At 37.4% G+C, this 22866-nt stretch overlaps 1 protein-coding gene across 1 annotated transcript in view; it reads right to left on the bottom strand.

Annotated features, from left to right (window-relative positions):
* The window catches only part of HMCN1 (hemicentin 1), a 537733-nt gene that overhangs the window by 190259 nt on the left and 324608 nt on the right, over positions 1–22866 (bottom strand). Inside the window, exons 36-39 of the mRNA XM_068985901.1 lie at positions 18198–18321; positions 2382–2483; positions 1373–1549; positions 711–862 (exon numbers count right to left, since the gene is read on the bottom strand). Of these exons, the coding sequence (XP_068842002.1) occupies positions 711–862; positions 1373–1549; positions 2382–2483; positions 18198–18321 (555 nt within the window). The remainder of the gene's footprint in view (positions 1–710; positions 863–1372; positions 1550–2381; positions 2484–18197; positions 18322–22866) is intronic.

Here is a 22866-nt window from a genome sequence, read left to right as displayed (position 1 = left end):
AGTCACACTCATAGCCCTTTTATTCCATTGACATAGCTGTACCTCAAAAATACTGACATTAACTCTGGATAGTCTATGATCCCAAATTCCGCAAGCAAAGGATTTTCAAGAAAAGCTCAAGAAACAGAAGGGTGGAATAACTATGCCTTCTTCAAGGCAAAACAAGATTAAAGTACACTTTAAATGGGATATATGTCTTTTTGTATCTCAAATTTTGAGTCAGTGCGAAGTACTTAAATTTTGTTCTCAGACTCAAATTTCATTTCTCATGATGTTGTCTTTTTCCATTTTTCTTGATATGATGTTTTAGTAGAAGTGACTACACTTTAGATGGTTCTCTGATTTATTATTATTTTCAGAAATTTAAATATAACGTCTACCAGGAAATTCTTGCTTCTGTCATTGATGAACATTTCTTTGTATAGGGTATCTCTTACGGTCATACCAGACAGTGGGAATAGGGAAGCAGATGTACCTAAAACAACAGTCAAAATACAGAACTATATATGAGACAAGGGAACTCTTAGACATACTGAGCTTTTAATGAACTGTCTAGAAATCCCAGTTGTGTGTCCATATTTATAGATGTATATGTGTACATTTTTGGATAACATTTGTGAATCCTTGTTCTGAAAGTTCCTTTTATGGTTCAGACTTCATGGACTGAATAGTGAGATGGTAGATTTGCCTTAAGAAATGACATGGAGTACCTGTATCCCATTAACAAAACTAGTGACAGGGCTCCCATCTTTCAGCCAGGTCAGACTTGGGGCCGGGATGCCTCTGGCTTCACACTCTAACCTCACCAGGTTATTAACCACCACTGCCACCATGTCACTGCTGCCAAAAATTGATGGGGGCACTGAAAAGGAATAAAAAAGTAAACAAAAGTAAAGCATGCTAACATCACAGAATATTTCATCTCAGAATAATAACAACTATGTGCTCTGTCCATAGTAATGTGTTTTCCATTTTTATTTCTTGACTTCCAGGTTTGTGTGTGTATACCTGTTTCCCTCCACTGTATCCACTCTAGTATGTTAACTATGAACTCCTCTTAAAAGCACTATTAGAGGAAAAAACTTGAAAACATTTCCTGAACCTAAGATTCTGATAGACAATACTGACCAACAGGGCTACTGTCATTAGCTGATAAGATAGTTGATGACTGTTCTGAACAGTTCAACTAAAGCAAAAAAGTTCAGCAGCATGTGAAAACAGAGCATTTAACAGGAATCAAATTAGAACACTGCATCCTTAAATAAAGATGACAATAACACATTCTGTTAAATATCAACACTAGAATTTTATAGATGCACTTGATCGTCTTGAATGCTTCTTCACCCTGGATCAGTCTAGTAGGGGCACTAACCGTGGACCTGCAGACTGTAAAATAACTCGGTTGCTCCAGCTGAGTTGATGGCCACACATTTATATATGCCAGCATCTGTGATCTGCGCACTTTCAATATTGATGATCTGTCCTCTGTTCAGGAAAGTCACACTACTGGAATCTGATAGTGGACGATTATCTTTGTACCATGTAATAGCTGCAAGGAGAAGAGAAGAGAAGCCCATCTATTTAAATGTTTCTTTAAAAAATTATCCTTCAATAAAAAATAAATTTAAAAAACTCAATATACACACTGAATTAGAGGTTAACTACAATAGTAACAACTGCTTTATTCTTATGCTTATCACTCTAATCTGTTTAAATATTTAAGGTTGATTTTTAGGAGGAAGGAGGTAAACATTAAAAAATTATGAACAGTCAGGCCAATATAAGTGTCTTGAAGTGAATTTGTAAAAAAATTATATTCTTTACATTTTCTCTAATGTATCACTATTTGTCTGAGAGCAAACTTTTAATCAACTATATTTCTTCTCGTATACAATATATGCCTCTCATCTACAAAAATTTTGTTTACACTTCTAATCAAAACCAAACACACTATTAGCCTCAAAAATTTTATATTATTATCGATTCATATGAATAACTTACCAGTGATGAGAATCGATACAATAACAGTCTCATCAAATGAATGGTTCATGATCAACTTAGACTAGATTAAAAGTATATTTTCAGCATAAATGTAAATAAAATGACATTGTGGGTTTTGTTACCACAGTAAGGACAGTAAGGCAATTATTCACATATCTGTACATTATTTAAATGGGTAAATTATTTCATGGAGCTAAAAGCAATGAAAATTCAAAAATATCATCCACCAAAAATGATTTCCTAATCAGTGTTTTACATTTGAAATGTATTCTATAATATTTTCTTCATTAGCAATTACTATAGTATCCTTATAAACCGATTTAGCAATTCACAGAAATCTTAAAACGTTGGTAAGTTACAGAGTCTGAAAACAAGCATACCAGGCGTGGGAGTTCCAGCTGCTTTACACTCCAGCTGTACGGGGCTGTTCACCACCACGGTCTCATTCAGCATCTTCCCTGCATCCTCCAGGCTGGGTGGTTCTGCAAGAAGCCCAAAGAGGTAGCTAGCACACAGAAATAGGGTATTAAACTGAAATAGTTTCCTGACTGGGACTTGTCATTTCTTTCTTTTTCCCTTTCTTTCTTTCACTTATATACAATGATATATTTGGAATAAATCTAAGGTACACTATTGAGTGGGGCTTCCCTGGTGGCTCAGATGGTAAAGAATCTGACTGCAAGCCAGAGACCTGGGTTCAATCCCTGCATTGGGAAGATCCCCTGGAGGAGGGCATGGCAACCCACTCCAGTATTCTTGCCTGGAGAATCCCCATGGGCAGAGGGATGCTATTAAGCAGCATTGAAAATAGGATGTAAAAGATCTTAAAAGGTTTTTGGATCATCTATTAATCTAGGCCCATAATTGAAAAGCCTTGGATACATACATTAGCAGAGTAGTAAAACAAAGTTAAGGGAGTATTTTTAATTTCAATAAATCTGATTAGTCTGATGATGAACTGCCTTTACCAAGAAGTAATCTAATGTATTTGAACTCTTCCAGTGAAGAACATCAGTATTTCTCAAAATATCTGACTTTACCTTGTGCTTAGTCGCTCAGTCGTGTCCAACTGTTTGCAACCCCATGGACTGTACCCCACCAGGCTCCTTGGTCCAAGGGGATTCTCCAGGAAAGAATACTGGAGTGGGTTGCCATGCCCTTCTCCAGGGGATCTTCCCAACCCAGGGAATGAACCCAAGTCTCGTGTGTTGCAGGCAGATTCTTTACTCTCTGAGCCACCAGGGAAGCCTGACTCTACCTGAGAACAGTACTATCTTAAATCATTTCAGAGAAATTAGAATCACTTATTTGTTTATTAGAATCTTTTTTGATAGAAAAGTTACAACAGTCAGTAAAATAAAACAGAAAGCTACATTTTCAACTTTAAATAATCACAGATAATGCTGCTTTAGTTTTAATGTGAGGCATCCCTGGTGGCTCAGAGGTAAAAAATCCGCCTGCAGTGCAGGAGACCATCTGCAATGCAAGAGAAATCGGTTCGATCCCTGGGTTGGGATGATCCTCTGAAGAAACGGCAACCTACTTCAGTATTCTTGCCTGAGAAATCCCATGGATAGAGGAGCCTGGCAGGCTACAGTCCATGGGGTTGCAAGAGTTGGACATGATTTAGTGACTAGACCATGTATTTATAAAGTAGGAACACAAAAAGTTTAAGAGGCTTAGGGTAAAAGTAAAGACAACTTGGAATAGCAAAGCCCTACATCTCCTATCTTAAGGAATGCAGGAGGGATGTGAGGAAAAACAAAATTGCAAGTAAACTGGAGGTTTTCTCTTATTTGGAAAAGATGCTAGGTATATGTTAACTTCGGGGTTTATATAAAAAACATTTTAAAGATTTGATAAATTTAACTTATCCAGTGCACCAGAGCCCCTCACCTCTACCCCATATCCATTTAAATAATTGATCCATTAACCTAGCAAAAACAGAAAGGGGAAAGAAGGCAAGGGAATAAGAAAAATGATCAGAACTAAATAAGATGGTAGAAATAAAATCAAATATGTAACTCAAGAACATAAATGTGAATGAGTTAATTTTCTTGGTCAATACAGAAAGAGTTAAGACTATCTGAGGGTTAACATGTGTTTTTTTTTAAATTAAAAAGCACAAGCAAAACAACTGTAAAAATGTTGACAGTAAAGAGCTAGACAGAGATATACCAGAAAAATAAGGGAGATATCAATTTCTGAAAAACTGGTATACAAGGCAAAAATAATGCTTTCTACTGACTCAACTGTTGTAATTCAGAAAGAATCCACTATAATGATAATGCTTTATGCATTGAATAAAAAAGCAAAATTATAAATAAAAAAGGAGAGAAAATTTGAAAAATCTAAAAGTAGTATATTATAGTATTTCTTAGAAATTAACTACATAGTGAAACACAAAATGAAGTTCTAGAGAATTAGAAAGCTAAAATTACCCAAACATATATATGTTTAAAGCTCAACATTCAGAAAACTAAAATCATAGCATCTGGTCCCATCACTCTATGGCAACTAGATGAGGAAACAGTGCAAACAGTGTCAGACTTTATTTTTTTGGGCTCCAAAATCACTGCAGATGGTGAATGCAGCCATGAAATTAAAAGACGCTTACTCCTTGGAAGGAAAGTTATGACCAACCTAGACAGCATATTAAAAAGCAGAGACATTACTTTGCCAACAAAGGTCTGTCTAGTCAAGGCTACAGTTTTTCCAGTGGTCATGTATGGATGTGAGAGTTGGACTATAAAGAAAGCTGAGTGCCAAAGAATAGATGCTTTTGAACTGTGGTGTTGGAGAAGATTCTTGAGAGTCCCTTGGACTGCAAGGAGATCCAACCAGTCCATCCTAAAGGAGATCAGTCCTGGGTGTTCATTGGAAGGACTGATGCTGAAGCTGAAACTCCAATACTTTGGCCACTTGATGTGAAGAGCTGACTTATTGGAAAAGACCCTGATGCTGGGAAAGATTGAGGGCAGGAGGAGAAGGGGAAGACAGAGGATGAGATGGTGGGATGGCATTACTGACTCAATGGACATGGGTTTGGGTGGACTCCGGGAGTTGGTGATGGACCGGGAGGCCTGGCGTGCTGTGGTTCACGGGGTCACAAAGAGTCGGACGCGACTGAGTGACTGAACTGAACTAATATATGTTTATACACACACACATGTTATTTGTGTATTTATTGTTAACAAAGAATACATATTATTTTCAAATGGCAACAGAATATTTTCAAGACAGATTATATATTAGGTCACAAAAACTCTCAATAAGGTATTTATACCACAATTTAAAAAATCATAGTAAGAAAATCACAGAACTCAGTAGTAATATTACAAAGTTCTCTACATGGGGAAAAAGCTTATTAAAGAGGAAATCAAGACAAATGTCTATGGGTAGAAAAAATTAATTAGAATGAGATTGATTAAAACTAAAATCTGTGGGCCATCAATAAGCAGTGCATTACACAAAGGCAATCTTAAAGTTCTAATTAATATATTAAAAATGAAGACATGCTAAAAATAAATGTTCTAACCATTCAACTCAGATTCTAGAAAAAGACCAATAAAATAAACCCAAAGAAATCAGGAATAAACCTGGAGAAGGAAATGGCAACCCATTCCAGTACTCTTGCCTGGAAAATGCCATGGACGGAGGAGCCTGGTAGACTACCGTCCATGGGGTCACAAAGAGTCGGACACGACTGAGTGACGACACCGTACACCTTAGAGCTAGGAAGGATTTTGAGATGATCTTGTTTATCCCCTGGGTTGCTGAAGGAAATATCTTCTGTCTTTCTATGCTGGAATCTCTGAAGAACGATATGAAACTTTGCATGTGAAATGTACTTTGTTATATAGCCCCTTCTAGTTAAGAAACTTTGTTTATACCTTATTGAAATCTCTGTTGAGAAGGTTCCAGCAGAAACTCATTTGTAGTTTCTTTATAGGAAGAAAACTAGTTCTGTCAAATGCCTGTTCTGTATTATTATTCTGGTTATAACACAGGGTAGGCTCAGTAATATGAAAGAGAAATAGGTTATTATTTGTAATTGTAATATTAGGTTGGTGCAAAAATATTTGTACTTTTGCATTGTTGAACTTTGCCCTTTATATTGGCATACATTGTTTAATAAATGTGATTATGTTATACATCAAAAAAAAAAAAAAGAAATCAGGAATAAAGAAATAATAGAAGTAGAAAACTATACCAAAGCAAACAAACAAGCAAAAGGAATAACCAACAAAGCTGGTTTTTGACAAGTTTAAAATAAAGCCTGTCCTCAAAAACAGATGACCTTATAGATCAGATTTCTAGTTTCTGGGAAGTTGTTCCTGAAGACAAAGTTTAGAGGCTACTTGGCCCTCAAACCTGTAGTTCATTTGTATTTATCTAATCAATGTATTAAATCTTCCTGTTCGAAATACTTAGATTGTTTCTGTTTTCTGCTGAATTCTGACTTATGATATGGCATTTAAGCAAAAGAAAAAAAAGAAAAAAGACCTCTAAATATGACTATCTGACTTTTACAACTGGAAAGGAAAAATAATTAGTCCATGGCACATTGCTCCAAAATAGTTATTTAAATATTAACTTGAAGCCTGCTGGACTAAAGTGATCATTGACGGGTTTGACAGGCTATGTAACTGCTGCAATAAAACAATATGGTGGGAGTAAGAAATATAACAGCCATGAGGCAGTTTGGCTATTTTTCATTCCACCAGAGAACTTAAAGAGAAAAGATTAGATGTCAGCGAGAATGGCAGAATAAGGACTCACAAAATCCACTCCACCATAAAAAAAAAAGAACATTGGAAAATTATCAAAACCAACTTTCTTACTACTCGGGGAATTAACCAAATGCTTACAATAATTCAAGAAGTGTTTATTCAAGAAAAAGAGCTAAATCCAATTAAGAAGAGTGAGTTTTACAACATTTTATCTCACTCTCTTCCCATCACTCTTTCCTTACCTCAGGAGTAATTTTGAAAACAAACAGCTCTGCAGCCACAGTGAAAAAAAGCACAGTAAATATTGGAGGGCCACCTCATGCAAAGAGTTGACTCATTGGAAAAGACTCTGATGCTGGGAGGGATTGGGGGCAGGAGGAGAAGGGGACGACAGAGGATGAGATGGCTGGATGGCATCACGGACTCAATGGATGTGAGTCTGAGTGAACTCCGGGAGTTGGTGATGGACAGGGAGGCCTGGCGTGCTGCGATTCATGGGGTCGCAAAGAGTTGGACATGACTGAGAGACTGAACTGAACTGAAGAGCTACCTAAAAGCCCCATTCCTAGAAAACTCACTATTTGACCTGTCTGGCCTTTCTCTGGAAATTTCCACTCCTAGGACTTGTCTTTAACTATCCACACCCAAAATTTGTTCAGTGAAATCCATCCCTTTCCCAGAGGCATTTTAAAGTCTATCAAAACAGACTTCACAGAGATTGTCCAGGAAAGTTACCATATTAGTTTCCTTTCCCTTCCATAACAAATTATTTCAAACCTGGTAATTTAAACAACACAAGTGTATTATTTTACAGTTTTGTGGGTCAGAAATCAACATGGCTTCACTGGGTTAAAATCAAAGTTTCAGAAGGACTCATTTCCTTTCTGCTGGTTCAAAGGAAAACCTATTTCCTTGCCTATTCAGAGGATAAAGCGTCTGCCTGCAATGTGGGGGACCCGGGTTCGATCTCTGGTTTAGGAAGATCCCCTGGAGAAGGAAATGGCAACCCATCTCAATAATCTTGCCTGGAGAATCCCATGGACAGAGGAGCCTGGCAGGCTACAGTCCATGGGGTTGCAGAGTCAGACACAACTGAGCAACTTCACTTCACTTTCTTTCCAACTTAGAGAGGACACATATTCCTTGAGTTGTGGACACCTTCCTCCATCTACAAAGCTAGTAATAGGGAAGGTCATAAGACCTCACATCTCATCATTCTAAATTCTGCCTTAATTTTCTACTTTTCATGACATGTCTGGGTCCATCTAGATAATCCACAATAATCTTCCTACTTTAATGTCCATTGATTGACAACATTAAATTAATTTTTAAAAAAATACTAAAGGAAGTCCTTCAGGCTGCATAAAAAGAGTGACTTTAATACATATAAAGAAGTAAAGAGCACTGGTAGAGGTAACTAATAGTAAAGCCAGTAAAACTGTATATTTTACAGATAACACTATTTTCTCCTTCCTCATTTAAAAGATAACATAAATCAATAATTATAAATATATATTGATAGGCACATGATGAATAAAGATGTAATTTGTATGACTATAATAGCACAAAGGAGGGGAAAGGGAAAGGATCTATATAGGAGCAAAGTTTTTATAATACTGAAACTAAATTAGTATTAATCCAAAGTATTAACATTATTAATTAAGATGCTAATTGTAATCCTTAGGGCACCCACTAAAAACTCAAAAATATGGAAAAAGGAGGAATAAAATAAACAAAATGATACACAAGAAAATATCTATTTCACACAAAAAGGGAGTAATGGAAGAACACAAAAACAACACATACATACATACATATAAATGGTAGACATAAATCCTAGCATCTCAGTAATTACAATAAATGCAAATGTATTAAACACTCTAAGCCAAAGGCAGAGGAGACCAGCAGAATGGATTTAAAAAGCAAAAAAAAAAAAAAAAAAAAAGACCTAATTATATGTTGTCTACAACTGATCCACTTTAGATTCAAAGACACAAATAGGTTGAAAGTAAAAGGATGGGCAAGATATCATGCAAACAGTAAACAAATAAAAATGGAGAGGCTTTATCAATATTAAAAAAAACAGATTTTGAAAGAAAAATTATTAGTAGCAACCAAGTAAGATATTTTTAAAAGACACAAAGTATCAATTTATCCCAAATACATGACAATTATAACCACATATTCACAAAACAGTTATTCAGTGGTATCTGACTCTTGGCAATCCCATGAACTGTAGCCCACCAGGTTCCTTTATCCTTGGAATTCTCAAAGAAAGAGTACTGGAGTGGATAGCCATTCCTTCTCTAGGGGATCTTCCTGACCCATGGATTGAATCCAGGTCTCCTGCAGAACAGGCAGGTTCTTTTTTTTTTTACCATTTGGGCCACCAGGGCAGCCCATAAGTGAAAGTATTAGGCACTAAGCCATGTCTGACCCTTTGTGATCCCATGGACTGTAGCCTGCCAGGCTCCTCTGTCCATGGAATTTTCCAGGCAAGAATCTGCCTGCAGTGCAGGAGATCAGGGTTCAATCCCGGGGTCGGGAAGATCCCCTGGAGAAGGGAATGAATGGCTACCTACTCCAGTATTATTGCCTGGAGAATACCATGGGCAGAGGAGCCTGATGGGCTACAGTTCATGGGGTCGCAAGGAGTCAGAAACAACTGAGTAACTAATGTACACATTCACAAAACAATGGAGTCTCTAGATACATGGAAGAAAAAATTTGCAGAATCTAAGGAAGAAAGACAATTCAACAATAATAGTCAGAGACATCAATATTCCACTTTCAATAATGGATATAACAATTAGACAAAAATCAGCAATAGAAGACTTGAACAACACTATAAATCAAGAGATAGATATACATAGTATAGTCCACACAAGAAGAGCAAAATCAACATCGTTCTCAAGTGCACATGGAATATTTTTAAGAATAAACCATATATTAGGCTATAAGAGAAGTCTCAGGACATTTAAAAGGATTAAATCATACAAAGTATGTTTTTAAACCACAACAGAATGAAATTATGAATCAATCATAACAGAAGAGTTGGGAAATTCACAAATATGTAGAAATGAAATAACACACTCCTAAATAACATGATTCTCAAAGAAGAAATCATATAAGATGTTACATAATTCCCTGAGATAAATTAAAATAAAAATACAACACACCAAAACTTACGGGATACACATAAAGCAACACTTAAATGTGAAATTCATAGCTGTAAACAACTATATTAAAAACTCAAATCAGTAACCTAACATTCCACCTAAAGAAATCAGAATAATAAAGAGTAAACCCAAAGCAGGCAGAATAAAGGAAATAATAAAGAATAGAGCAAAAATAGACAATAGAAAGAAAGAGAAAACCAATGAAACTAAAATCTGGTTTTTTGAAAGATCAATGAAAGAGACAAAATTTTAGCCCACTGACCAAGACAACACAAAAGAGGAGACCAAATTACTCCGATCAGGAAAGAAACAAGGGTCATTGCTACCAACTTTACAGAATTACAATTATACAGTAATATTATAAACAGTTTTGTGCCAACAATTAGGTTATAACCTAGATGTAATAGATAATTTCTTAGAAAAATACAAACTACTGACACAGACTCAAAAAGAAACTGAAACTCTGAATAGACACGTAAAAACAAATTGCATTAATAATAATTAAAAAAAAAATCCTTCACATACATACTCACAAAACTGGAGAATGGCTTTAATAGTGAATTCTGCCAGACATTTAAGGATTAAACTGAATCCTTCACAAACTCTTTCAAAATAAAGCAGAGAATGAGTGAAACACTTCTTAAATCATTCTAAGAGGTCAGTGTAACATGATAACAGAACCAGACAGAGAGAGTCAATAAAAGGACATTATGATCAATATTTCTTATGAAAAGAGACATAAAAATCATCAAAAAAATACTAGTAAGGTGAATCCAGCAACACATAAAACATATCATGCACCATGACTAACAGGAATTTATTCCAGAAGGGCAGGGTTGGCTCAACATATGAAAATCAAGAACTGTATTCAATTCAGTATTATACTAAAGAATTAACTCAAAATGTATTAAAGACTTAAATGTAAGACCTGAACCACAAACTCCTAGAAGAAAACGTAAGAATAAAGTTCCCTGACAGTGTTCTTGGCAATGATTTCTTGGATATGACACCAAAAGCATGAACAATAAATGCAAATATATATATATATATACATATATACATGGTTTGCAAATATTTTCTTCCATTTTGTAAGTTGCTTTTCATTTTTCTGATGGGCTCCTTTACTTTGCAGAAGCTTTTCAGTTTGATGTAATTCCACTTGTTTATTTTGCTTTTATTGTTTGTTCTTTTGGTGTCATATCCATATATATAATAAAGGGTGAATAATAAAAACATACAAGAAACTTAGACAACTCAATAGCAAAAAAAAAAAACCCACCACCAACAAATAATAAATAATACAAATATATAATGGGCAAAGGACCTGAATAGACAGTTTTTCAAAGAAGATATACAAATTGCCAACAGGTACATGAAAAGGAGCTCACCATCACTACTCATCAGGGAAATGTAAATCAAAATCACAGTGAATTATCACCTCACACCCGTTAGGATGGTTATAAAAAATACAAGCAATAACAAGTGTTAGTGAGAATGTGGAAAAAAAGAAATTCGTACACTCTCCGTAGGAATGTAAATGGTAATGACCACTAGAAAACAGCATGAACTTTCCTCAAAGACGTTAAAAATAGAACTACCATATGGTCCAGCAATTCCATATTTGGTTATATATCTGAAGCAACCAAAATCAGTACCTCAAAGATATCTATAACTCCCATGTTCATTGCAGCATTATTTACAAAAGCCAAGACAGAGAAACAATCTAAGTGTCCATAGATGAATGGATAATAAAAATGCTGTCTTTCTCTCTCATTCCCTCTAATTTGTGTTTATTATATGCACTGTCATACATTATATATATATATATATATATATATAGAGAGAGAGAGACAGACAGACAGACAGACAGACAGACGGAATACTTGTCAGTCACAAGAAAGCAGGAAATTCTGTCATTGAAACAACCTGAATGAAACTATAGGACCTTATGCTGAGTGAAATAAGCCAGACAGAGAAAGATAAATACTATATGATCTCAATTTTATGTGGAATTTAAAAAGAGTTGACTCATAGAACCTGAGAATAGAATGGTGGTACCAGGGGCTGGGGGGTGGGGGGTGGGGGAAATGGGGAGATACTGGTCAAAAGGTACAACCCTTCATTTATCAAGTTCTGGGAGTCTAATGTACATCATGGTGCCTATTGTACTACTCAATAATGTACTGGTAACACAGTAGATCTGAAATGTTCTCACTACACACACAAAAATAGTAACTGTGTAAAATGGTGGATATGTTAATTTGATTGTAATAATATTTCACAAAGTATACATACATTGAATCTTCCCATGGTACACTTAAAATGTAATGAATTTTATTCATCAATTATATCTTGATAAAGCTGGGGAAAAAAGAATAAAAGACAGAGTGGTACTGTCATAAGAATCACAATTAGGCAATGGAACAGAATTGATTTTAGAGAAATTTAACCCTTATATGTATAATCAAATGACTTCAGAAAGCATGCCAAGCCATTCGGTAGGGGAAAGATTAAGTGAAGTAAGTAAGTGACGTCACTCAGTCATGTCCGACTCTTTGCGACCCCACGGACTGTAGCCTACCAGGCTCCTCTGTCCATGGGATTTTCCAGGCAATAGTACTGGAGTGGATTGCCATTTCCTTCTCCAGCGGATCTTCCCAACCCAGGGATTGAACCCAGGTCTCCCGCATTGTAGACAGACGCTTTACCATCTGAGCCACCAGGGAAGTTCGGGGGTGGGGGGGGGGGGGAGAGATTAACCTTTTCAATAAATGGTGCTCGTTCACTTAACATAAAAACTAAATAAAAATATAAATACTATTATTCCCTTCTAGCACAAAGAGATGGTCTTGGAATTTTGAATTTAGGTGAACACTGTTGTAGAAGAAGAATTAGTAAGGTAATAATATTTTGTGATAACAATAAGATGTCTGCATACTGTGTACTCTAAGTAGAAGACTGAACTCTATTCGACTTACTGGTTTTCTTTCTTCTAAAAGCTCCAGGCATGTATCGTGCCAAAATCAAAATACCTTCATCTGAACGTATTGTGGGTCTAAATTTTGCCTATTACTTTAATCATTCAGAGACATTAATGCATTTTTTTTCAAATCATGGCAAAATTTGAATTAATACATAACTGATCAAAAGTGCCTTGGAGACTCCCTAACGACGAAAATTATCATACAATGAATAATAAATTCACCAATACCAAGAAAATAGCATAGTAGAGCCCTGAACTAAAGTTATCCTTTAAAAGAGAAAAGTTCTCTACAATATTCTCAAGTCTCCTCTAGGCCACAAGTGAGCTATTACACAAAATACAAAAACGATATAGAAAAAAAAAATTTAAGTGGGTGTTAGCATATTTTAGCCAAGCAAATAGATCCAAATAATAAAATTAAGGGTGCTCTACTAATGTTTTAGCCAGACAAGTAATACAGACACAAAATAGTTCCTGGCCAGCAGGAAAGACAGCAGGACATTAGATATATTTGTTAAAATGTTGGTGTAATGAGCAGGGCCAGAGGCCAAATACGTGTTTGGCCAAAACAGTCATCAAGCTGCTATTTACAGATGATGACCAGGAACCAGACACCAGGCTATATTTTTCATGTCTAGTCTTGCATTGATTCCTCAGAACAACTTCCCTGATTGTCGTATTATCTTCATCCTTTCCATTTTACAGATGAGAAAACCAAGCTTTTAAAAAGTTCGCATCTAAGCCCACTGTCCTCCAGATAATACTTGGAGTGTAGAAGCCCCAGTTCAAAGTTTTTCACCACAATAGTCTACTTCTGGGTGCTTCACCTTGGTTGATTTTGGCTAAGAAAATAATTACGTGCAGATGAATGCTTGAGCCATTAGACCCCAAAGAATCGTTTGTTTGTGGAAACACCTGTCTCGCTTGGCAAGTATCTGAGGTTTAAATATAATTTCATAGTTTGGTCTAGAGAATTAGAACTTCCAGAATTATGAAACTTTGATCATCAAAAAGGACCACCTACTGAGAGCCTCTGCCGTCTATAATAGAACTTCCCCTGGAAAACCCAGGGGATCATAAGAATGCTCCCCTTCTCGTGATCATGACTTCATTTCCAGTCCAGGAGACCACGCACCCTTACTCCACCTTTTGGAAACACTTTTTCCCATGTTTGAGAAAAATGGATGCATCTACACTCCTTTTTTATATAAAAGCAAAATAATAAGCAATTTGAAAGCTGAGTTTCTTAGGATTGAATACTTTTGGATGACAATTGTATGGATAGAAAAGACTCGCTTGCTGAGTGTGTTACTCCTGGGATTAAAACAAATCCTAATTTTAAAAACAGCTATAGGATTGGTTAAACAATAAAAGAAATAATTAAATGACAGTTGCTTGACTATAGATTTTTCAATGTCCCTCTTAATACATAGCACCAGACTTAGATATAATACTTTGGAAGCACTGAGAAAGCAAGAGTATAAAAAGGCTACTGCAAACTTCTATTACTGACTTCTTAGCTTTATTACAAAATTGAATTATCAAATTAATAATTAGACAGCATCATTAATATCTCAAGTAATTCAATGTGTGGTATCTTTAAGCCACTTTCTCCCTATTCTTATGGAATTTTTTTGCCTCAGATTAATCTGTCATTTTTAACCTCTGAGGTCTTTGTGAAATCCATCAACTAATCCCTTAGAAATTCCTACATCTTTTTGAACATCCCCAATTCTCCCTGAAATTATGAATATAAATATGAAAGAGGACAGGATCAAGTCTGGAACCATGTCCCTCCAATGTGACATAGCCATCATGAAGGCCGAGATGATACATCACTTTCTGTTCATATTCCTGTCACATGTCATGTTAACTACTTCCTCCAGGTTGATCACGATCAGTATTAGATTAGAAGTTCACTTCATCATTTATTCTTCCTTCAGGCTGATGAAATGTTATCCAGACAAGTCAAGATCCTACTAGGGGAAACATTTTCAGCTAGTAATATATCTTACTTCTATTCTATGGTAATTCATATCAAGAAGACTTTTATATTTTCTGACTAGTCTGGTAGTTTTTAAAAAATCCTTACAATCACCAACCTTGTGTTTCTCTCTTTTTTCACACTAACCCAGATATCCTCCAGCCTCCTCCTTGTCTCCGATGATTTTCCACTTGTGTACTCTAATTGAATCTCTTCAGTTCAGTTCAGTTCAGTTCAGTTGCTCAGTTGTGTCTGATTCTTTGTGACCCCATGAATTGTGGCACGCCAGGCCTCCCTGTCCATCACTAACTCCTGGAGTTCACTCAGACTCCGTCCATCGAGTCAGTGATGCCATCCAACCATCTCATCCTCGGTCGTCCCCTTCTCCTCCTGCCCCCAATCCCTCCCAGCATCAGAGTCTTTTCCAATGAGTCAATGTAGGGAACAAGGTATAAAGAAGGTTGAGAAGTGCTTGCAAATGAGACTCTCAACCAGGACTGAACATTCTTGCAAACGAGATGTTCTGCCCAGTGTAGGGAACTAGGTTTAAGGAAGGTTGAGAAGTGCTTACAAATGAGACTCTCAACCAGGGCTGAACATTCTTGCAAATGAGATGTTCAGCTAAGAATCCTGTTTGTTCCCGTGGGAAAAGAACATTTCTTGCACACAAGGATGTTTCTCTGATTCCTCAAAAGGAACAGACCCAGGGACAAAACGGATTCTAAGTTGATAAGGAAGTTCCCCAAAACAAAGTCTTAGCTGCAGTAAATAAGTCAAGGTAAAGGTTATCTTGCCCTGCGCCTGCACACTGTATAGTCTCTGAATCATAGTGCTTGGCAACTTGCCCTGTAGGTTGTTGTGCAAGGGATATAAAATAAAGCAGCTGTAAGAAGCAAGTGTTAAAATATAAAGATTCAAACCACTCTGCAGTGTTGGTGTTTCATTCCATCGCCAGCAAGTCAACTCTTCGCATGAGGTGGCCAAAGTACTGGAGTTTCAGCTTTAGCATCATTTCCTCCAAAGAAATCCCAGGGTTGATCTCCTTCAGAATGGACTGGTTGGATCTCCTTGCAGTCCAAGGGACTCTCAAGAGTCTTCTCCAAAATCACAGTTCAAAAGCATCAATTCTTCGGCGCTCAGCCTTCTTCACAGTCCAACTCTCACATCCATACATGACCACAGGAAAAACCATAGCCTTGACTAGACGGACCTTAGTCGGCAAAGTAATGTCCCTGCTTTTGAATATGCTATCTAGGTTGGTCATAACTTTTCTTCCAAGGAGTAAGCGTCTTTTAATTTCATGGCTGCAGTCACCTGCTAACATATATTTTGTTACCATAGTTAGACAGTATGTTGATAGACTTGTGTTTTCTCAGATATTGGATCTGCTGTTTTCTTTTCTGTTGTTGCCCTGTGTTTGATGGGATACTCGAGTTCTTTCACGGACTCTAGTCTTCAGTCAGTCTTGACTACACTAGCAAGTCTTTACAGTCTGGGCCATTGTTTCTCCATGTAAAAGCTCAGATTACTTGCATGAGAGATGCTGTTTCATGAGATGTGGGAAAGTGTCCACAAAGATGAATTTCTAAAAAGCAATACATATGATTTTTATGAATACAAGTCTGGGAGCCCCAAATACTGAGGTCTGGTTCTTCCCAGTTCTGGGGACATGTTCTCTTCTTCACTACAGAGTCTTCATTTAAGTACTTTAAAGAAGTCTAGAGAACAAATAACTTCTCTTTTCTGGACAGCTTCTAAAAGAGTAGAAGTGGGAGATTATTATATCTAAAACCTTTAAACCTCAAAAGCACTCTTCAAGTCAGATACTTAGAGAGATTAAATAAGTGGCTTGCTCAAAGTTATACAAATCATGGTTAACAAAGAATTTAAACCAAAGTTGGCATCAGTCCAGTGCCTGAGATGATGGCAACATATCATGCTATCCTACTCAACTGCTGCCTCTTAGCCAGCAATGGGAGACCAGATTAGGATTGAAGCTATTGGAAAGGAGAAGATAAATAATCTGTACAAAAAGGAGACAAGGAGACTCAGGGCAGGAAAATGGGGAAGGAGACCAGGCCCACCGCCAGCACACTCTTAGATGGAAGCTGAGGTCTGAGTAAATGCTGGAGACAGCTGGCAAAGAGCACTGGAAACATACAGAAGGCCTCACAAGGAATGAGGTAAATTCAAGGCAACTTAAGGAAGAGCACAGTCAATCTGTCCCCTAACCCCCAAGTGTGGTGAGACAATTCCAAGATGGTTACAGTCAGATATTGATCATTCAGCTAATTATTCAATGAAAAACTAAAGGTCCTCTAAGAAATATGGTTTGTGTATATGACATAAGGCAGATGTTCATATCTGAAAAATGGGGGAAAGAATAAAGTGGGTTTATTGGAAACATTTTGAGAATTGATCATTTCAATTTTTTAACTGGGTGATTTAATTAAAAGAAAACATGTAAAGAAACAGATTAGAAGAATTCAATGTTCACACAAAATTTTTTCATTCACTTATTATTTACTCTTTCATTTGTCAAACATTTATTGACTTTCTACTATAGACCTGGAGTTAAGCTAAATGCTGGGGTGTTATTTCAGGTTAAGACCACTCAGTAAATATGGGGTGAATATATGAATGAATGGATGGAATGAATGAATAAAAGGCTTAACAAGCAATCACATGAATTAGAGAAAATAAATGAAGTGTACAAGGAGATCTTCGCTAGCTCTCTGTAAATATCCTTGGCTGAATTACGAAAGTGCAAACGTTCAATTCTTGGTCCTTTCTGATGAACCTCTACAGATCTAAAGTCTCACAATGACAGTCAGGGAGTCTTTCAAGTTTACTGCGAAGCTGCACTATTCATGAGGCATTCCATGGCCACTCAGACTTTTTGTTAAAGTACACGAGGGAAGATCCTCAGTCAAAGAAAGCTTCTACTCACTTCTAGCTTCAAAAAATTAATCTTTTAGGCAGGCAAGATAATCATAGACAATGCAAAGGAAAAAACCTGCAACTTCTGGTTTTTCAACCAAAGTTATCCATACAAAGCTATCAGCTGACAGAATTCAAACAATTAAAACACAAGGTAGTGTGTTTGTTTATGAGCTCTAGCATGTCTATTTGAGAACATGAAAACTGAAGATGTTCAATATGAGTAATGGCCATAATGTAAACTATATACTTTTCTCATACAGACTAAAATAAACACTCATTTCTTTTACATTACAATTCAATAAAAATGGGCCCAATATGTTTTTTTAAAAAGACCCTAGAAATACTCTTCTGTTAAGACATGGAGGTGCCATTACCATGTACATGCAGTTGAATGAGCTGCTGTGTTTCTCCAGCTGCATTGGTGGCCACACACGTGTATCTGCCAGCATCTTCCATCAGGGCTTTGGCAATTTGTAGAAGTCGACCAGAAGACTGTATCTAATTGGGATCAGAAAGTATGGCAGCATTCTGTACTTTATATGTGGACGTGAAAATATTTGCTAAAGAGACAAACTCATTTAAGTTTATAATATCTAATTATATTTTAATGCTGCTATCTTAATTACCTTTTGACAAATTAGAGCCAGATCACCGCATCATGCACAAGAAAACAGACTATTTTGATTAAAAAACTTTTCTTACGCCTTGGAAAACACAAAGTTACCTAAGGCCAGCCTGCTGGTATAGTCATAAAAGTCCACTGAATAAAAAGGCATTCGCACTGCAACTATGAGGTATGTGATGAAAATGTAGCTATTTGAAAAAAAAACATGGTTATATTTATACAACACTTCATGAATAGTTTTAAAACAACAATCTTTTTTGATTAAATGGTCACAGGGGCCAGAAAAACAATAAAAGTTATAAAATATGAGTAATAGAAATGCAGATAAATTTCCTCCTGTCTGGTTTTCCTTATTTCCCTCTTAAGCACATAACAACCGGCCTTTACCATTTTAGAACTAGTGATTCTGTGGTTATACTTTGAAACTGATTATTCAGGGGTTAGCAGTAACTTCCTTTTTAAAGATTTCTTTTGACATGGACCATTTTTAAAGTCTTTATTAAATTTGTTACAAGACTGCCTCTGCTTTATGTTTTGGTTTTTTCAGCCGCGAGGCATGCGGGATCATAGCTCCCTAACTAGAGACTGAACCCCCTGCATTGGAAAGCAAAGTCCCAAGCACTGGACCACCAGGGAAGTCCCATTAGTAACTTCTAATCATAGCACCCAGCAGCCTAGGCAGTGAGCTCATACTATAGCATTTGGCATTGTGGGCTTCCTACTCCTCAATCACTCTGCTCTCTGGTAGCTGAAGAGACAGTACTCCCTCAGTTCTCACTCTGACTTTCTTAGTAGATTACAGAACCTGTTTCCTCCTCCTGTCCCATAAACAGGGAACTTGGCTTTCTGAGAGTTTCCATCCAAACCCATGTCTTTGATGAAGAATCCTGTGCAGGCTCCTAAATTTACAGCACTGGCCTCAACTTCTCTCCTGAGCTTCCAACTGTCTGCTGGACAAGTTAGCATATGAAATGTAACACATCCAAAACAAAGCTTACAACTGTTTTCCCCTTATTTCTGAACCTAATTCTCAGGTCATGTTTCCAGTCTTGTTAAATGGCACAGGTCCTCTGGGTTTCAGAGGCTGCTTTGACTCTCCTAGTAATTAGGCAATGCTATGTTTCTCAGATCCCTTGTCTCCATTCTCACAGCCACTGTGGGATTATAATAGCTCCTTAATTTATATTCCAGTGTCTCCAGCCTCCCAAACTGTTAATCTGCCTTGCATACTGTTGCCAGAATAATTTGTCTAAAATGAAAATTTGATCCTTTTACCAGTCCCCCTTCAAAGCTCATGCATGGCTCACCACTTTGCCCAGAACGAAACTGGAGCTCAGCAAAGTCTTCCAGGCTCACCACATTCTGACCCCAGATGACCTCTCCATACACTGCGATGGACACTCCCACTTAACTTCTTCTCCAGCCATACTGTACTAAACATGGCAAGCTGCACATTCACATACTTATATTCACTTCTGGACTTTCACATGTGGCGTTTAAAAAGTGCCATAATTTCTTACGACTCTGTGTTACATCAGTTTTCTCTCCTGTTTCTTCTCACTTTATGCTGCCCTTGAATTAAGTCATCCCTGTCCATGAGTTTCAAAAGTCATAAAGCATCAATATCTCCAGCTATACTTTGAGCTTCAAGACCATATATTCAATGGTTTCCCTAGCATCTCAACTTATTTATTTCAAGATCTTCTTAACCCTGAAAAGTCTAAAACTCATAGTTTTTCCCCCTCAAACTTCTCTGCCTCCAAAATCTTTCTCACTGGATGGCATCACTATCTATGCACTTCTGTATACTACATTCCTACTAGTTTTTCTTGATATTCCCCACTCCCTCACCTTTTATCAACAATGCATAATCAAGCCCTAATGATTTAACCAGTAAACAACTGTCAAATATATCCATGTATCTTCACCTCTGTGGCCAGTATATGAGTCCAAATTTCTATCTTTTCTCTCCTAGACAAAAACAAATAAGTTCAACTGATTTCCACATATCTACTCTTGACTCCTTAAATTCTTTCATCAAAGAGGCCTAGGTAACTCCTGAAAATGTAAGCCTGCTCATGTCATTTTTCTCTGCAGTTCAGTTCAGTTCAGTCGCTCAACTGTGTCCGACTCTTTGTGACTTCATGAATTGCAGCAAGCCAGGCCTCCCTGTCCATCACCAACTCCCGGCGTTCACTCAAACTCATATCCATCGAGTCAGTGATGCCTTCCAGCTATCTCATCCTCTGCCATCGCCTTCTCCTCCTGCCCCCAATCCTTCCCAGCATCAGAGGCTTTTCCAATGAGTCAACTCTTCATATGAGGTAGCCAAAGTACTGGAGTTTCAGCTTTAGCATCATTCCTTCCAAAGAACAGCCAGGACTGATCTCCTTTAGAATGGACTGGTTGGATCTCCCTGCAGTCCAAGGTACTCTCAAGAGTCTTCTCCAATACCACAGTTCAAAAGCATCAATTCTACGGGGCTCAGCTTTCTTCACAATCCAACTCTCACGTCCATACCTGACTACTGGAAAAACCATAGCCTTGACTAGACAGACCTGTGTTGGCAAAGTAATGTCTCTGCTCTTCAATATGCTATCTAGGTTGGTCATAACTTTCCTTCCAAGGAGTAAGTGTCTTTTAATTTCATGGCTGCAATCATCATCTGCAGTGATTTTGGAGCCCAGAAAATAAAGGCAGCCACTGTTTCCACTGTTTCCCCATCTATTTCCCATGAAGTGATGGGACCAGATGCCATGATCTTCATTTTCTAAATGCTGAACTTTAAGCCAACTTTTTCACTCTCCTCTTTCACTTTCCTCAAGAGGCTTTTTAGTACCTCTTCACTTTCTGCCATAAGGGTGGTGTCATCTGCATATCTGAGGTGACTGGTATTTCTCCCGGCAATCCTGAAGATTGTGCTTGTTTTAGCCCAGCATTTCTCATGATGTACTCTGCATATAAGTTAAATAAGCAGGGTGACAATTTACAGCCTTGATGTACTCCTTTTCCTATTTGGAACCAGTCTGTTGTTTCATGTCCAGTTCTAACTGTTGCTTCCTGACCTGCATACAGGTTTCTCAAGAGGCAGGTCAGGTGGTCTGGTATTCCCATCTCTTTCAGAATTTTCCACAGTTTATTGTGATCCACACAGTCAAACGCTTTGCATAGTCAATAAAGCAGAAATAGATGTTTTTCTGAAATTCTCTTGCTTTTTCCATGATCCAGAGGATGTTGGCAATTTGATCTCTGGTTCCTCTGCCTTTTCTAAAACCAGTTTGAACATCAGGAAGTTCACGGTTCACGTATTGCTGAAGCCTGGCTTGGAGAATTTTTGAGCATTACTTTACTAGCATGTGAGATGAGTGCAACTGTGCGGTAGTTTGAGCATTCTTTGGCATTGCCTTTCTTTGGGATTGGAATGAAAACTGACCTTTTCCAGTCCTGTGGCCACAGCTGAGTTTTCCAAATTGCTGGCATACTGAATGCAGCACTTTCATAGCATCATCTTTCAGGATTTGAAATAGCTCAACTGGAATTCCATCACCTCCACTAGCTTTGTTTGTAGTGATGCTTCCAAAGGCCACTTGACTTCACATTCCAGGATAGCTGGCTCTAGGTGAATGATCACACCATCGTGATTATCTTGGTCATTAAAATCTTTTTTGTACAGTTCTGTGTATTCTTGCCACCTCTTCTTAATATCTTCTGCTTCTGTTAGGTCCATACCATTTCTGTCCTTTATCGAGCCCATCTTTGCATGAAATGTTCCCTTGGTATCTCTAATTTTCTTGAAGAGATCTCTAGTCTTTCCCATTCTGTTCTTTTCCTCTATTTCTTTGCATTGATCGCTGAAGAACGCTTTCTTATCTCTTCTTGCTATTCTTTGGAACTCTGTATTCAGACGCTTATAGCTTTCCTTTTCTTCTTTGCTTTTCGCTTCTCTTCTTTTCACAGCTATTTGTAAGGCCTCCTCAGACAGCCATTTTGCTTTTTTGCATTTCTTTTCCATGGGGATCGTCTTGATCCCTGTCTCCTGCACAATGTCACGAACCTCCATCCATAATTTATCAGGCATTCTGTCTATCAGATCTAGTCCCTTAAATCTATTTCTCACTTGCACTGTATAATCATAAGGGGTTTGATTTAGGTCATACCTGAATGGTATAGTGGTTTTCCCTGCTGCTGCTGCTAAGTCACTTCATTCGTGTCTGACTCTGTGCGACCCCATAGATGGCAGCCCACCAGGCTCCACAATCCCTGGGATTCTCCAGGCAAGAATACTGGAGTGGGTTGCCATCTCCTTCTCCAAGTGGTTTTCCCTACTTTCTTCAATTTAAGTCTGATTTTGGCAATAAGGAGTTCATGATCTGAGCCACAGTCAGCTTCTGGTCTTGTTTTTGCTGACTGTATATAGC

This window comes from Capricornis sumatraensis, chromosome 14 (genome assembly GCF_032405125.1).
Source record: "Capricornis sumatraensis isolate serow.1 chromosome 14, serow.2, whole genome shotgun sequence".
Taxonomy (NCBI): Eukaryota; Metazoa; Chordata; class Mammalia; order Artiodactyla; family Bovidae; genus Capricornis; species Capricornis sumatraensis.
Note: the sequence above shows the minus strand (reverse complement) of the source record. Positions and strands in the feature narration are given on the sequence as shown.